The sequence below is a fragment of the Misgurnus anguillicaudatus genome, chromosome 13, assembly GCF_027580225.2.
Source record: "Misgurnus anguillicaudatus chromosome 13, ASM2758022v2, whole genome shotgun sequence".
Classification (NCBI taxonomy): domain Eukaryota; kingdom Metazoa; phylum Chordata; class Actinopteri; order Cypriniformes; family Cobitidae; genus Misgurnus; species Misgurnus anguillicaudatus.
Genome location: NC_073349.2, coordinates 20,246,118 through 20,263,866, shown reverse-complemented (window position 1 = coordinate 20,263,866; position 17,749 = coordinate 20,246,118). Strand labels below are relative to the sequence as shown.

At 40.2% G+C, this 17,749-nt stretch overlaps 2 protein-coding genes and 1 long non-coding RNA gene across 4 annotated transcripts; 1 reads left to right on the top strand and 2 right to left on the bottom strand.

Annotated features, from left to right (window-relative positions):
* Positions 1–328: 328 nt before the first annotated feature.
* wnt1 (wingless-type MMTV integration site family, member 1) lies at positions 329–6,983 on the bottom strand. Its single transcript, XM_055189322.2, has 5 exons — positions 4,276–6,983; positions 3,751–3,856; positions 2,095–2,348; positions 1,720–1,985; positions 329–1,445 (listed from the first exon to the last, which is right to left on the bottom strand). Exons 1-5 carry the CDS (start codon positions 4,283–4,285, stop codon positions 954–956), a joined length of 1,128 nt encoding a protein of 375 aa, XP_055045297.1. The 5' UTR covers positions 4,286–6,983; the 3' UTR covers positions 329–953.
* Positions 1,765–13,502, top strand: wnt10b (wingless-type MMTV integration site family, member 10b). Of its 2 annotated transcripts, none has more exons than XM_073875336.1 (4): positions 1,765–1,932; positions 8,627–8,889; positions 9,210–9,652; positions 11,589–13,502. In XM_073875336.1, the coding sequence occupies exons 2-4, from the start codon at positions 8,727–8,729 to the stop codon at positions 12,078–12,080; spliced, it is 1,098 nt and encodes a 365-aa protein (XP_073731437.1). In that variant the 5' UTR covers positions 1,765–1,932; positions 8,627–8,726; the 3' UTR covers positions 12,081–13,502. The 2 variants fall into 2 exon arrangements, with proteins under 2 accessions (XP_073731437.1, XP_055045296.1); XM_055189321.2 differs by lacking the exon at positions 1,765–1,932 and adding an exon at positions 7,040–7,529.
* LOC141369300 (uncharacterized) lies at positions 9,004–17,748 on the bottom strand. Its single transcript, XR_012372925.1, has 2 exons — positions 16,598–17,748; positions 9,004–9,665 (listed from the first exon to the last, which is right to left on the bottom strand). It is a non-coding gene; the product is annotated as an uncharacterized lncRNA (long non-coding RNA).
* Between the last annotated feature and the right edge of the window lies 1 nt (position 17,749).

Here is a 17,749-nt window from a genome sequence, read left to right as displayed (position 1 = left end):
TTAAGTTACTTTTGCGTTACTTTTTTTACTTGGCTGAGGCTTGATTTCTTTCTTTCTTGCAGGTGTTTCTTATAACTGAGAAGTTCTGCATTAAGAAATCACACATTTTCTGATTCAAACTGTTTCCGATAAGGCGAGGTGCGCATGCATAACTGTGGGTTTACACCAGATGCGAGTTAGAGAACGATTTGCGCGAGTAGATTACATACAAAGTCAATGCAAAGACGGGATCAGACACGTCCTCGCGTGGGGCGATGCGAATGACGCAATATGGGCGGGCACGTTTGCCGTGAAAACACGCGCTATTCACCTCAAACGTGTCTTGAAAGTATTCAACTCGAGCGAAAAATTTGCATGACACAAAGTTAAATCCTGCGAGTAATCTAGAGCGAGCAATGCGATGCGATTGCACGCTACGCGTTTGGTGTAAACCCACAGTAAGGGTGTGTAATTCTACATGACTACGTTCAATTTAATTCAGTACATTTTTTTATTAAATTAATTAAACTAAAAAGTAACTCACATTACTTTTTTTAAAAAGTAACTGAAATATTAATGTGTACATTTATAAAGTAATGCGTTACTTTACTCGTTACTTCAGAAAAGTAATATTATTACATAATGCACGTTACTTGTAATGTGTTAACCCCAACACTGTTCAGCAGAACAAAACATGTTTACAGGTTTGTTTTGGTTGAGCTATCCCTTTAAAATATTCACTCAAAAATGAAAATTTTTATCTCATCCTCATGTTCCCTTGTGGTAAAAAGAATGTGATGTTATGGACTGACAGCTTTAGTCCCCATTCACTTTCATAGCATAAGCGACAAGTTTATCAACGGGTTTGATATGAAATGGGTGAGTAAATTATGAATTTTTCATTTTTGGCTGAACACCTCTTCTCCTATAAAACCTCAAATCCATTCTTTCACCTCCACTTTCTCAGTTTGTTCTCATAGACACTGATGAACGGTCTGTGTACTGGTGCAATTGAGGCAGCTCACGTGACAACACCAGTGGAAAGTACAATGGCATCTTTCCGTCACCTGCTCGGTCCGAGTCTTGTATCCTCGTCCGCAGCACAGCAGCTCGCACCCGTCCAGTGCCGGCGACGAACTGTTGCAGGTGCGTCCCGATGTGCCATGTGTGCCTGTTTTCCCATTGTAAGAACAGAAGTTGGGTGACTTTTCGAAGTAGACCAAGTCCCGAACAGACGGGAGCTTGTGTGCTGGATTTTCCGGCTCCAGGTGTCGGGGGTCGGCTCGATGAGAGGCACGGTTGCTGCCTTTGTTGGCGTACACAACTCGGGATGCACCATCGAAGCGGTCCTTCAGAAAGTCTCCCACCACACGGAAGCTTGGCAGCCTCATCCAGCAGGTTCGAACCGTGCAGGACCCAGACATGCCATGACACTTGCATTCCTGTTGCATCTCGGATGCGACTGTCTGTGGGGAGAGAAGGTGGGCACTTTATATTGAGTCTCTTAAAAACTACCAAAGCAGAAATGCAAAAAGCTAATATTTGGATGGTTATGTGATCCTGTCTGTGAAATCTAGAACTAGTCTTATAATAAGCATCAAAGTGTTCATTGATTTCACATTGATCTCCATCTTTCACGTTGACTTACTCAATATTAAAGGTATGTAAAATGGTAAAACAATTACTTTAGCTGAGCAGGGTTTTTATGGGGTATCTTCATTAGGATTTACTCTTTCTTACCGTTCTCCCCGCCTCATTGTTATGCAGGTTGGTCAGATAACGGAGATCTCGGCCCTTCTCACTGGAATCCACAAACTCTCGTCCAAACATCCTGCCAAATTCCACATTGTCGCTGCAGCCTCCCCAGTGCCAGTCTGGCCCTCCAGGACCCCGGCGCCGGTAGTCACAGGTGCAGGACTCAATTGCCCCCTCGGAGCAGGACCGAGCCACAGCGTGAGTGACGCCGGCACTCGTGATGGCAAACACAAACGCAGTCTCACGGCAACCTAGCAAAACAATAAGCACAATGTTTTTCTATGTACTAACATATCATCTTCATCATTAAGTTGGTTAGAACTTCCATAATGCCACCACTGGGAAATGAGACCTACTCACCACGGTTGACAATTTTGCCAAAGACATTGGGGCTCTGGGTGGTCGGACAGTTCCAGCGTCGGTTACGAAACTGCCATTTGCATTCCTTGATAGCTGTATGCAGGCCTGCAGCAATGGCGTGCAAGATGCCAGGGTTTTGCCGGATCAGTTTCCTCTGACGGCGGCTAAGCAGTGCCAGGCTGGGGTCCAGTACCAACTGCACATTTTTGGAGTTGGTGAGGTGATTGCCTGAGGATGCCACATTCACAATGCCCCTGGTAGAGGAAAAAGTCAAATAAAGATCAGTTGGAAATATATCTCATCTGTAGGGCCTTCTTATTTTTTGCATACTTAAAAATACACAATTAAAGGGATTGTTCACCTAAAAATGAATATTCTGTCATCATTTACTGACTCTCATGTTGTTTCAAACAGGCATAAATGTCTTTGTTCTGATGAATACAAACCAAGATATTTTGAGAAATGTTAGTAACCAAACCATTCTTGGACCCCATTTACTTCCAGGGTAGGAAAAAAGAATACTATGGGAGTAAATGGGGTCCACGAATGGTTTGGTTATAAACATTTCTCAAAATATCTTTCTTTGTGTTCATCAGAACAACAAAATTTATACAGGTTTGTAACAAAATGAGAGTGAGTAGATTTTGACAGAATTATCATTTTTGGGTGAACTATCCCTTTAAGAATGTTTAAAATAAATGCGTAATTTAAAAATAGACGGATAAAGATGTTATAGATGTGCAAAAGCTGATGCTATTGTACAATTTTAAACATGCTTTGGTGGTGTTAATACTTGTATTCCAGACAAAAAATTAGACAAAAAACTTAATAATATAAATAAATAGAAGAAATAGCTCTGTCTTATCACTTAAACACGTTTACAATTATTAGATCATGTCAGCTTTGGCTCATGTCTCGTGTCTAGTTTTTACTCCGGAATGCTCAGCACATTACACGAATTCAACCCTGAAAACGGCCTGGAAAGGAACTGCTCTTAGCCATAAAATAAATCCGCATTTAATTTATCCCAGATTGGATCGAAAAATCTTGTCCCGGTTTCAAGCCACACTGTCAAAATGAGAGAGAGAGAGAGAGAGAGAGAGAGAGAGAGAGAGAGAGAGAGAGAGCAGTAGCGCCGAGTGCACGGGCTTAAGCAAACTGAGATTATTGATTTATTTAGGGGCTGAGTTTGATTTATAATGTCTTCAAAAAATGTTTCTCATTAGTTTAATATTACTAAAATAACATTTTAAGAAATAAAAGGCAAACATTGTGATAGCTTTACATGATTTACCCTTCGCCGCTTTTTCTGTTTCGCTACAACATATCATGCGAGTGTTTTTATTCATTTATTGTCATCATACTACTTTTTCTTGTTGAAAGATTAAATTAAATAATTAATTTTATTATTGTTTTTACTCTGAAGGACAGACTTCGTTAACAAATTCGTGCATCATTAAAAGAACAAAAAAGAACGAACAAACGCGACGGAGAACATTTGTAGTACTAAACAAAGGAAATAAACCTACTAAAACGTAATTATAATATATTTATTTATTTATGGAGTGTGTGTGTGTGTGTGTGTGTGTGTGTGTGTGTGTGTGTGTGTGTGTGTGTGTGTGTGTGTGTATATATAATAGGAGGGTTGTATCTTACCACCATCGTCCGCTGTTGTTGACTGCGCCTGTGCCAGTGAGTGAGGACACGAGCAGAACACACGCCGCTTTAACTGCGAGAAGCAACGCCAGTACCCGCATGATATCTAAAAGAGCAAAGTTTGCAACCAATTAACATCGTACAAAAATAACTCTATAGCTGTCGACATTTATTTAACTTTTAAAACAATTTGAACTATATTGTAAGATCAACGCATTTTTTATTTTAAAATAAATAAAAATAACAGTGCACAGCGATTATTAAGAAATTATTATTAATGTAATTGCATATTTGCATAAGAATATTTTTGTATTAAAAAAATACGTTTTTTGAAACATTTTGTGACAATAAGAATATCAAAGCAATATTTTAGTGGTCTAAATGTTTTTTTTATAGTTTATTTATGCTCTAATCGACGATAAATCAATCAATTAAAATTAGCATCCTAAATATGTAACTAAACTTAAAATGAAATAAAATACATATTTAACTATATTTGCTAGACAGCATAAAGCATTCACTTACCACTCCACATTCCAGTGCCACTGACAGTTATAGGATAATGTTTCTTCAGAAAATTAAGATAATTGCTTTGTATCTTGAGAGATGAGATTTGCCCGAGTGTTGCGCTCTCAGTGCAGAAGTCACAGCAAAGGTCCTGAGTGTGATGCAACTGCTACTTCTCTTACAGTCTCTGTGTTACTAGTGATGCTCTGCAGTGTGAACGCTGAGCGCGTGGGACAGTCCCGCAGATCTGATCCCCTCGGTGACTGATAGGCGACACATTGTTCACTTATTGAACGCTACAAGATGAATAAAAAGGGATTTGCTGCTCTCATCTCCCTCTGTTTTTTTCCTCTCGCCTTTTGAATGGAACTGAATGGACGGATAGCTTAATTCTTCTCATTGGTCACAATGAATACCGGAGGCAAAATCCGGCATAAAGGACAGGAGATTAATAAAATATCCGCGTTTTAATTTACGTATCATTTTGTAATCCTCGTCCAGAGATACATTCAGCGGGAATCGTAATAAAAAAACGTCCGTCTGCCAGGCGTCTTGCATATTCAGCTGAGCCGAATTTATGCCCTCTCATTGCAGTGGGTGTGTTTGCGCGCACGCTGCTTGTGTGTCTCCCGTACCTTCTGCGTGGATGCTGTCACGACAGTTACAGTATGAGGAGAACATAAAACATCTTATCTGACCTTTTTAAGTGCGTGGATTGCGTCTCCTCCCTCTCTAGCGTAAATATTTGCGTGGATGTCCATTTGCACCGCGCACGCTTCCTTTTCACACTTAAAATAAAGAATACATTACTTCATTTACATCTTGGTTTTGAGCGGAAAATTCTTAATATTATTTTGGCAAACAAACAAAAAATATTTATAGGATTTATAAAAAAAGACACAACTGAAGTCATTTATTACTGTTTTAGTTTATCATCATCATGTGCCATATAGACATGTGCGCAAAAACGAATAATTACAAAAAGAACTATGGTAAAGATAAATAACTCAATATATTCGGACAGAAGTTTTGATATGTGATACCAAAATAGGAAAAAGTTAGATAAAACTGTTCACCATCTGGAGTGCAGACCTCCCTTGAACGCATATGGTCAGTAAAGCCATGCATGGCACGAATCAAATTATATTTTGCTGTCAGGTTTTGACTGTAAAGCCTACATTTATAGTCTCATTTGCACAAAGAATTATGTGCAAATAATAAAAAACGCATTTAGGTGATCTTAAACATCTTACACGTAAAGTCATGAAAGAATTACGCATTGCATGGAGAAGAAAGAGAACGGACTCTTTTCTGATTTGAAGCAAATGGCTAACTGAAGGAAGTGCGCTTTTGTTAGTGCTATTTAATGAGGGCTGCTTTGTTGGGCTTAGCCTGATCTTATACTCTTGAAGGATCTTAAAAACAGGTTTTCCTGAAACACTCATGCGATGCGGTGCAGATTAGCGGCAATCCGGTTAAAGGGACGCCTTTTATATACAAATCAACTTCAAATCACTTTTTAAGCCACTTAGACGTACACGCCACGGCAAAATGCTAATGCACTTTTCGTTGCCAGAGCTTAGGGAAAGGAATAGAGGCGATTATCTCCAATACAAGAATTGATTAGCCCAAAACCAAGAACTGTTGTCGGTATTCTGTGTTAAGAATGGTTAAGGGTGGATTTAACTCAATATCATGACATTAATCCAACTAGTCTCGGACTATCTGTGGTAATTCTACTACTGTTAATAATACTAATATTAATAAAGATAAGCAGCGAGATAGGGCACTTTAAAGAATTGCTTACACCTGCTGCGCATAGTGCATAACTGACCAGTGGTATCCTGACCACCAGCAAGATAATCCTTTAATCTTGTAAACTGCTAATGCATCAAATATTCTGGGTTATTCATACATATGCTCAGTGAAAGTTTTAATATCTTATCATCTCCCAACACGATGTCTTCTGGGGAACCCTTTATAAAGCAGCCAGAAAAAAATGAAGATTAAAAAATTAACACTGACAGCTTGTCCATTGAACAAACTTATTGTGCGCATTATGCATAGTGTACAAATTGTTGGCGCACTATGTAATTGCGCATTTCGGTTTTCACTGAAAATGAGCTCTGACAAAATCCCCTCAATCATGGTCACTTATTAGACTCATTATAACTCAGACGCGCGTGGACAAACAAACCAAATAAGTCAATTTTTGCGGCAGTGCTCTAGGCTATTTGCACCAGACTGAATGCAACAGTCATTTAAAGCGCACTCATTAAGAGTGTCGAGCAAAATGATGAATGTCGGCGTAATTAAAATAAAACGTCACTAAAGCTGCACAGTGAACTGTTGAACTGGTTTGCGTGGGAGGATGGGCGCACACAAGAACGCGCACACGCATTTCTTTTTATTGTTTAAGCAAAAGCGCACGCCTGCCTGCTGCTGTCCCGCTTATTGTAGCCTATATGAATGATCTTAGATTAGTTTAAAGTTCAAATTAAAGTATGCAGGGGAGAAAAAAAATATAGTGCAAAGGCTATAATAACATAAAAGAGTGCAAATGCTAAGCCATGGTTTTAAACTATATAGAAAACGCGAATTACTTATTTGATAAGTAAAAAAGTGACAGTATAACAGAAAGACAGTGCAGTAATAGGCTACAGCAAGTTGTCACATTTATAGGAACCGCAGGCACAGGTGTACAATATATTGAATGTGCAATATACACCTGTATATCGAAATTGTGCACTAATAGCCTCATTTATTCTAATAGATGCATTGTTTAGTCATATTCAAGGTCATTCTGTCAATATTGCATCCTTAAATAGGTTAGATAAGTTTATTGTTGAAATCCTATACCGATTTATTCCGGATTTATGAATCCCATTCAGCATAAACAATATATTGTTGCGGATGACGATGGTCACAATCAATTTTAAGACATTGCATAGGCGACAGTTTGACAGGCCTTTTCCCATCTTGTTTAAAAACAAGCGCTCTAGGCGGCGTTTGGCCATCCTAACTGCGCCCCCTCCTCCTCCTCCTCAGTGACATACAGCTCCCGTCCCAAACTTCATCACATGCTGCCTTCTAAACTACCAGATCCACACAGAAACAACTGAAGTCATCCGTACTTTACAGTTCGCCGAGAGATCTTACAGGTGTTTTAATGTCCCGTCGAGAAAGGCTTGCATCGAAATGGAGTTATCCCATAGACAGCGTTTGGGACAAGTCCTGATTTTGGCTGCTGCACTTCTGTCACCTGCTTTCACGTAAGTAAAGGAGTAGTGCATGTTTGTTTTTCGATTTGTTTGCATGGCGTCAAATTATGTCCTTAATTCGAATTTAAGAAATACATATTTCAGGCTGCGCAACGAACAGGATGAAAATAGTTTTATGCCTTAAATGTATTTTCTCATTAACGGATCTGTACAGCTACTGCTTACATTTACAATAGCGAGCAAACACACATAGACTCGCGCACTAATGAAAAGCAGTTATGTGTCAGAGATTGGTTGGTTATGAATGTTCCTTCACATTTCTCAAGACTCCAACCGTCTATGGGTACAATATATTTAATAACAACAGTATGTTATGCTTTGGATATAAACTTCCCACAAATCTTTTCCATATAGTCATTTTCTCATAAGCTTATTACCGGGCATGCCAAGATACTGATAGGAAACAGAGCTTTTGAATAATCATGGATGGTTTATTTATGTCTCCTGCGAGGTCACAGCCTTATTTAAGTATCAGGACACCTAAGTCACGTCAAAACTTGCTTATATTAGGAAATAATGTTATTTAATACATTTTTGAATTTTTAAATAATTAGATTAGAAATGTTGATATTACTTTTTTTATAAACAAAACAGAAAAAAATCATGCTTGAATTTTTTTCTTGCTTTTCATACTTTACTCAAAATGATTCAGAAGCAAAAAATTGCCATATCGCTCAGTCAGACGTAATATTTGTTTTTATATGTGCATCATTTTTTAAACACCTGTTAATGTTAAAGCAGCCTCTTCCAATATTAATTCATGCGGAGTTGCTTCATAATGATATCTCTGCTTTAAAGTTAAAGGAATAGTTCACCTAAAAATATAAAAACTATATAATGTACTCACCCTCATGTTGTACTAAACCTGTATGAGTTTCTTTACTTTGATTCTTACAAAAGACAATATTTTGATAAATGACAGTAAGCACACAGTTGATGGTACCCATTGACTTCCTTTTCCTATTTATCACAATATCTTCTCTTGGATTCAAACTCATACAGGTTTAGTACAACATGAGGGTGAGTATATGATGGCAGAAATTTCATTTTTAAGTGAACTATCCCTTTAATATTCTCTTTTTCATTAGGGTCCTGGGCAATGACATCCTTGGCCTGAAGGTGGCAGGAGAGCCAGTGCTTACCCCCAATGCAGTGTGTTTACGACTGGCGGGCCTGAGCAAAAAACAGATGCGTTTGTGTGTGCGCAGTCCTGATGTCACAGCCTCTGCTCTGCAGGGCATTCAGGTTGCTATTCACGAATGCCAGCACCAACTCAGAGACCAGCGCTGGAACTGCTCCTCCCTGGAGAACCATGGCAAGTTGCCCCATCAGAGTGCCATTCTCAACAGGGGTGAGTAGATGGCAAAAGGGGCATGGGAAGTGCTGAAGTTAGTAGAGAGCCAATACAGTCATAATCCGGGCATTGAAATGTTACCCGGAGTATACACTGGCCAAAGTAGAAAAATCATCGTTGAGTCATTGTTTAATGTAATGGAGCTCTTTCGTTTCCACGGTGGAAAACGTATTTATGAGATTTTAGATATGAAGATCATTATCTCACATAGATTGTTATCTCACCAGCTGGCTCGTGCACTTCACCTTCTCTGTGTTTTTACAGGAAACTGTTTACTTCACTGCAAGCGTTATGCAACGGTTTTCTCTTTCGTCCAGGTTTCAGAGAAAGCGCCTTTTCGCTTTCTCTGCTCGCCGCAGGTGTAGTGCACTCGGTGGCTTCGGCTTGCAGCTTGGGTAAGTTGCAAGGGTGCGGCTGCGAGGCGAAGCGACGAGTTGATGACGACAAAATTCGTCTCAAGTTAACCCAGCTCCAACTTCAGACGTTTCAGAGGAGTGGGATGACCATAGCGGGTGCAGGGGAGAACACACCTGAATTCCACAGTGGACTTCCAGGCAGTCTAGGCTCCTCCCACCCTGTCAGTCTTCTCAAACCTATACCAGATGAAGTCTCAACACTGCAAGATACCTGGGAGTGGGGAGGCTGTAGTCATGACGTCCGTTTTGGTGTACGATTTTCCAGAGACTGGTTGGATTCCAGAGGATCTCCTCGTGATATACATGCCCGTATGCGGATCCACAATAATAGAGTTGGCAGACAGGTGCGAAAATGATCTGCAAAAAAGTTATTAAGTTATAAGTGTTGTCAGGGGCATAGGAGAGTATCCCCTACGTACATAAAGGGTTAGTTCACCCAAAACGGTTTGGTTACAAACATTCCTCAAAATATAATATATAAATCAGAACAAAGAAATGTATACAGTTTTATACAGGTTTGTAACAATGAGAGTGAGTAAATGATGACAGAATTTTCATTTTTGGGTGAACTATTCCTTTAAGACAGTGTTTCTCAAAGTGTGGGGCGGGCCCCACTGGTGGGGAATAGGAACATTACAAGTGGGGCGTGACAAATGGGAGAAAATCTATTAATTCAATTATTTATTGACCATACACTCAAAACGGCACATTTAAACATAAACCTAGCTTAAAACTTAAATAAATCAGACTGTAGAAAATGTCACACGGTAACTTAAAGCCTAGCTGATTACGATTTTGTTCGGGCGATTGGGACAGGTGGGGCTTGGAACTCTTCCCTACCTCTAAAGTGGGGAATGGCAGAAAAAGTTTGAGAAACACTGCTTTAAGCGATGCCCCTTTTGGCCCATAAACCTTTCTTACCACTGAAACTGTCTATTCATGAATATCAGCTGACGTCACTTACATCTCAAACTTGTCTTCCGCCATTTTGAGTACCTGAAGTGGTCGCGAAACAACTAGAAGCTATGACTTTAATATGTTGTGGGCATCAAAATCGCTATTTTTACAACATTAAGACGGCTCGACACAACATGATACTTTGCTCGAAATATCACCTGTGTTTCTACACGTGAACTTGAGCATTGAGAACATTGTTTGTGTACACAGAGTTTACTAAAAAGAAGGTTTTGAACAACTGATTTTGGTTGTTTTGGCGTCCGCTCGCTGCCATCTTGGCAGTCAAGATGTATCGAATCTCCGAATGTGATGTAAGGAGGGAGGAGAGTAAAGATGGATAGCTCCTGAAGCATAGTTCCACGGATAATTCATTTTTTTGACGCAAGTGAAAAACAATATTGACCTTCTAGTTGAAAAAGGAGCCTCATATGAGATTCATTCATTCGCATTCGGAAATTGATTCTTTATGTCTGCCAAAACAGCGAGCGGACACCGTAAAAGTCAGTTGTTTAAACCTTTCTTTTTTAGTAAACTCTGTGTACACAAACAATGTTCTCAATGCTCGCGTTCATGTGTAGAGATCCAGGTGATACTTCGAGCAAAGTTTTATGTTGTGTCGCGCCTTCTTAGTGTTGTAAAAATAATGGTAGTTCGGTAGCAGCGGACACCGGCTGGAAGAACGCATCAGGGATCGAGTAGGCATCACACCCTAACCAAGATATTTTTTTAAGTAGCAATTCTTTTCATGACAGTCGAGGTGCAAAATGTTGTGTTTCGTAGCCATTTCCTCTATCCGTAAAAATCATAGACAGTAAAAGATAAGAAATCCGTAAATCGTAGCAAGCTACCCAATGCTTGTCAGTAGCCTACTGGTACTCGGTAGGTACTCAAGATGGCGGCAGGCAACTGGAATGACTGATATTCATGAATACTCATCTTTACTTCATGTTGTTACATATCTCACGTCTACTAAATCCCCGACAAGTTTCTTATCCTACACTCTAAAAATGGCTGGGTTATTTTTGACCCATAATGGACAGGACACGTGCTGGGTTAAAAATGTACCCAATGCTGGGTTATTTTAACCCAACTGCTGGGTTATTATTACCTCATGGTTGCATAACAACAACCCAACATTGGGTCATTTTTGACCCAGCATGGGGTAATTTTTACCCCAGCATGTGTTCTGTCCAATATTTTCCCATTATGGGTCAAAAATAATTCAGCCATTTTTAAAATGTATGTTCTTTTTTAAGAATTTAAAGAAAGCATTTCACTTTTCAACTAACCACTTCATCTTCATTATGGTTTTGGCCTTAACAGGTAGTTACTGACAACATGAGGAGAAAGTGCAAGTGCCATGGCACATCCGGCAGCTGCCAGTTCAAGACCTGCTGGTACGTCTCTCCTGAATTTCGGCTCGTGGGATCACTGCTGCGAGAGAAATTCATGACTGCCATCTTCATAAACTCTCAGAACAAGAACAACGGTGTGTTCAACTCTCGTGCTGGCGGATCCACCGGCTCAGAGCAAATCAGGAGCCGGCGGCGAAGCATCACTCGAGAGTTGGTGTACTTCGAGAAGTCTCCCGACTTCTGCGATCGCGAGCCGGCGGTGGATTCGCTGGGCACGCAGGGTCGGATCTGCAACAAGAGCAGCCCCGGCATGGACGGCTGCGGGTCGCTGTGCTGCGGCCGTGGACACAACATCCTCAAACAGGCACGCAGTGAACGATGTAACTGTCGCTTTCATTGGTGCTGCTATGTGCTCTGTGACGAGTGCAGGGTGACAGAGTGGGTTAATGTGTGCAAGTGAGCATGTCCATTTCATTTGGAGCAAGATGCAGTAACCTGTACCCTGTCATGCTCAATGTGACCGCCTGTGTGTTTTGCTCTCCCACTGTGTCTGTTTATCCGTTTTTCTCCTTTCTTTAACCTCGATCATCTGGGATCTATTTGCGTTGTGTTGCTGTTGTTATTCTGAAAATGCCAAGTCAGGGATTGAAGAGGAGGTGACTCATGTCATTTGTCTTTTTTTTCTCATTTTGGAATCTTCAGCCTGTAAAACCAAGCAAATGCCTCAAATGGCATCTACGGTCCTTAAATAATCCGTCAGGACAGCAGGAACAAATTATTCAATGCAAAATACTGTATAGGCATTGCATTGGTTAATCCTTTATACATTCAGAAAAGTGCACTTAATGTTCCTTGCCTTGGCAATAAATGTAAGAAGTTTTGGATGATGAAACAGCAGCTTAGTTGGGGTGAGTGTTGAGTATCAATGGCTGTGATAATAAGTTGCATCGTCTCAAAACATTTCATATATATATATAGGGAAGCAGCGCTTTTGGGAAGTCTGGAAAAAATCTCGGCAAGGGATGGAGAATGTTCTTTGCTTAGTGCTCTGACTTTTGTTGGATTTTATGAAAACCAGGAAAATCGAGAAGTTGATATGCTGCGTAACCCCATCCTAACCCCCATGGAGGCCGACCAATCAGAGCGAGGAGACGGACAGCGAAGGAACGACTGGAGAACACTTGTGCCTCCTGTGGATTTTTTGCAGCTGATTAGAAACAGTCACATCTCATCTCAAAGAGGAACTGGTGAACAATATTGGATGCCAGATGCCTTTGATGCGATGATGGAAGACATTCATACACTCAAGACCTACGTTAAATTGTATTTAAACAGCTGCCGTCGTACTTACAATCATATTCATCAAACCAATGTTTAGGATTTTTAACCTTTTATCATTCGTGCGGCAATGCTTAGGAAATCAAATTAATCATAAAGATAAATTAACTTACATTTATTACCCCTTTTTATCTTTTTGAAGAGTGTAGAGAATGTATTATTGTAATATGTTGTACAATTTCTAAGAAAGCCTTACTTTTTTGTAAAAAGATTTCGTGCCTGGTTTATTGTCTGTATTATTAAACTGGCTTTAGAACCAGGAAGACCATCTAGAATTAAGCTGGAAAATAGATTGGGGTATTAAATATAATTCTTCTCTTCTGGAGGTTTCTTAGTATAACTGACCTCTCATTATGGGCAAGAGGAATATGGCTTTCTTAAAAGGTTTAATAAGCCATATAGAGGAAGGAACCTGTCTTAGAGGGATCATCTGTCTAAAGTTGACAGCCTGTTAAGATTGCACCATGTGCTGCTGAGTTCTGTTTGTCCTCGTCTGTGACTTAACTAAACACAGATATGCTGTACTAATACGTCTAAGCTCTGTCTGAGTGTTTATAGAGGTTTGAATACAACATCTCAAAGATAAACATGAGTTTTTCCTATTTGATTCTTTACAAGATTGACAAATGAAGATGTTCTATTGTGGTAGACTGAGTAAAATGACCACCTATGGTCTGTCGGCTTAACCCACGTATCAAAATTCCCCTGGCAATAAAGAAGGGAGAAAGAGTGGGGTGGAATGATAACGCGCAGAGTATCTGGTTTGCATTTCTTTATTTCGTTATCATTTCACCCCAGGGGCTGCTGCATAAGAATTTCCTGTCGCTGTTTTTCCCATGTGTAAGACAGAGAAATTGGACAGCCAGAGATCCCCCCCCCACAACAAAATGCATTGCAGCCAATCACACATACAGAGCAACATACCGACAGCATCAGCAGTAATGACAACCAGACACTGCCACAGTTATAAAGAAAGGGCACGGATCAGATGCTGGGTCCTATGAAAATATTTTGGTTAGCTACCATACACTGTAAAGAGGCAGATCAACAGACCCGACAGGTAGGTATGAAGATAAATGGTAAAAAAGACGAATGAATAGATGGACAGACAGAGAGAGAGAGAAGAAAGGAAGGGAGCAAAGAAAGGGGTATGTAGACAGACAGACAAATGGCAGATACCTACTGATCAACACACAGATTATAGATAGATAGATAGACAGACAGACAGACAGACAGACAGATAGATGGATAGAGACAGACAGACAGATGGATAGAGACAGACAGACAGAAAGTTGGATAGAGACAGACAGACAGATTGATGGATAGAGACAGACAGACAGAAGGATGGATAGAGACAGACAGACAGAAGGAGGGAGACAGACAGACAGACAGACAGAGACACAAACGATGGATGGATGGATGGACAGATGGATGGATGGATAGACATAAGACAGATAGACAGTTGCATAGAGAGACAGACACAGACAATAGATAGACAAACGACAGATACAGACAGAGACAAAGACTATGGATGGGTGGATAGATAAATGGATAGATAAATGGATGGATGGATGGATGGATAGATGGATAGATAGATACAGACAATTGATAGACAAACAACAGATAGAGACAGAGACAAAGACGATGGATGGATGGATGGATGGATGGATAAATGGATGGATGGATAGATAGATGCATAGATAGATGCATAGATAGACATTAGACAGATAGACAGTTGCAGAGAGACAGACACAGACAATCAGTGTTTCCCATACATTGATTTATTTGTGGTGGCCCACCACAGAATCAACACTGGCCCCCACAAATAGAATTTTCATGATTCCCATTTACATTTTTATTTCACCATTTGAAACAGCTTAATTCGGCTTAAAATATAATTTGATATATAAAACAGATCAAATATAGATACAGATCAAAGAGTAAAAGTGAAACATATTTCAGGTGCCAACACTAGATCAAACGCAAACACGACATGATGACGTCACATATATGCTAATAGCGTGCAACGTCATCACCACCACAGTCTCTCAAAATCCTGTGGGAAACACTGGACAATAGATAGACAAACGTCAGATACAGACAGAGACAAAGACGATGGATGGATGGATAGATGGACATAGACGATAGATAGACAGTAAAATGAGAGATACAGATAGAAAAACACTGACAGACAGACAGACAGATAGATACATGGCAGACAGACAGACAGATACATACTGATCAACAAACATATGATAGATAGACAGACAGACAAACAGACAGACAGACAGGCGACTGATACAGACAGAGCCACAAACGATGGATGGATGGACAAACAACAGATACAGACAGAGACAAAAACGATGGATGGATGGATGGATGGATAGATAGGTAGACAGACATAAGACAGATAGACAGTTGCATAGAGAGACAGACACAGACAATAGATAGACAAACGACAGATACAGACAGAGACAAAGACGATGGATGGGTGGATAGATAGATAAATGGATGGATGGATGGATGGATGGATGGATGGATGGATGGATGGATGGATGGATGGATGGATGGATGGATGGATGGATAGATAGATAGACACAGACAATAGATAGACAAACAACAGATACAGACAGAGACAAAGACGATGGATGGATGGATGGATGGATGGATGGATGCATAGATAGATGCATAGATAGACATTAGACAGATAGACAGTTGCAGAGAGACAGACACAGACAATAGATAGACAAACGTCAGATACAGACAGAGACAAAGACGATGGATGGATGGATAGATGGATGGATGGATGGATGGATGGATGGATGGATGGATGGATGGATGGATAGATAGATGGACATAGACGATAGATAGACAGTAAAATGAGAGATACAGATAGAAACACACAGACAGACAGATAGATACATGGCAGACAGACAGACAGATACATACTGATCAACAAACATATGATAGATAGACAGACAGACAGACGACTGATACAGGCAGAGCCATAGACGATAGATAGATGGATGGATGGATGGATGGATGGATGGATGGATTGGTGGGTGGGATGTACAAACAGATAGACAGACAGATAGACATACAGACAACAGATAGACAGACAGACAAATGGGAGATACAGACAAAGACACAGACATGGATGGATGGATAGATAGATGGACATAGATGATAGACAGAAAAATGAGAGATACAGATAGAAAGACACACACAGACAGGCAGACAGACAGACATACTAATCAACAAACATATGATAGATAGAGAGACAGACAGACAGACAAACCACTGATACAGACAGAGCCACATAGAATAGATAGATGGATGGAAGGAAGGATGGATTGGTGGGTGGGTGGGTGGATGGATGGATGTACAAACAGACAGACAGACAGATAGATAGATAGACAAACAGACAACAGATAGACAGACAGACAAATGGCAGATACAGACAGAGACACAGACATGGATGGATGGATAGATAGATGGACATAGATGATAGATAGACAAAAAATAAGAGATACAAATAGAAAGACACACAGATAGACAGACAGACTGATACTGTACATGCATACGTAGATGATATACAACATGATACATATCATGTAAATATGTGTGTACTGCACATACATCAAAAGAGGAAAAACTGCTGGAAACATCTGCTTCTGGGCTCCCTGTCCAGCTTCCCTTTCCATTTTTGATGTGGCCTAGAGAGGAAAAGAGAAAGGGAAAAAAACAAGGAGCCAGCTACCCAGAACATCAAAGCTCTCGCCTAAATGTGCAAGCCCTCATTAGTTCTGCAAGCCTAACCAAGCCGACTTATGATTGTGTTTGCTGGGGTACACTTTGGCAAACACTTCAGAGGAGAGGTTTCTTTAAATTATAACTCCCACCCCCCAGCCCAGCTCTCCTGCTTCCACCTCTACCCGCTGTACTCTCCTCTGCCCACCCCATAACCCTCAAAACTCCCAATGCACACAAACACAGCATTCCCCCCATACACCACTCCACCCTATAATCTGGTCTCCAGCTGCAAGCATCTGCTCGGCTCCCTCTCTCGTTTCCTAACCACTGAATTGATAAACACATCCATCATAAAGCCACTGACACACGGTGGACTGTGTGAAGTGACATGGGGACAAAGTTTTCATATGGACATGGTCTTGGCTGGCACTGTTTGTTTAGCATAAACATACTTAATATATGTTGTAGTTGAAAATCTATAAGCCTACGTTTTTAATAAATACAATGTAAAACCTTATTTATAAATGTATTGATTATGCTTGGCGCAGTGATGTGGTGTAATATGGATATCAGTTATATCATTTTAATTTCTCCTAAACAATTTTAGGAGGAAAAACACCTAGACTAAGTTGATATTTAAATGAAACACCACTGATATTAACATTTGTTTTACCACATGAGGTTCCTTTACCAAAGGAACTTTCTTCACTGCTGATAATCTGGCACACAGCTACCGAATTCAGTAATTTGGCACATTGGAGACCCCGACTAGTCGCTGCCAAGTTGTGTAATTTGGCAGCATCTAGCAGGTTACTTATTCATTAGTTTCAGTCACAGCTGAATAATTAATCACAATATGTGCAACATTTGCAGGAACAGATCCTTTAACCAAAAATGTACCGTACTAAGTTGACTTATATCATTTAATAAAACCGTTTAAAAGGCACAAAGTTTAACTGTTGACGCACTTTTTTGTGTTGATTTGTATGTACCTTTTTCTCAGGCATCTGGACCGCCGTAGCATCATGCGACTTGCTT

Coding starts and splice junctions, on each gene's coding strand:
- wnt1 (XM_055189322.2), bottom strand. Junction 2,349..3,750: donor AACAACAGCGGACGATGGTG/GTAAGATACAAC, acceptor TTCCTCTACCAG/GGGCATTGTGAATGTGGCAT. Junction 1,986..2,094: donor TGGCAAAATTGTCAACCGTG/GTGAGTAGGTCT, acceptor TTGTTTTGCTAG/GTTGCCGTGAGACTGCGTTT.
- wnt10b (XM_055189321.2), top strand. CDS start 7,456: ATGGAGTTATCCCATAGACAGCGTTTGGGACAAGTCCTGATTTTGGCT. Junction 7,530..8,626: donor CTTCTGTCACCTGCTTTCAC/GTAAGTAAAGGA, acceptor CTTTTTCATTAG/GGTCCTGGGCAATGACATCC. Junction 9,653..11,588: donor ATAATAGAGTTGGCAGACAG/GTGCGAAAATGA, acceptor TGGCCTTAACAG/GTAGTTACTGACAACATGAG.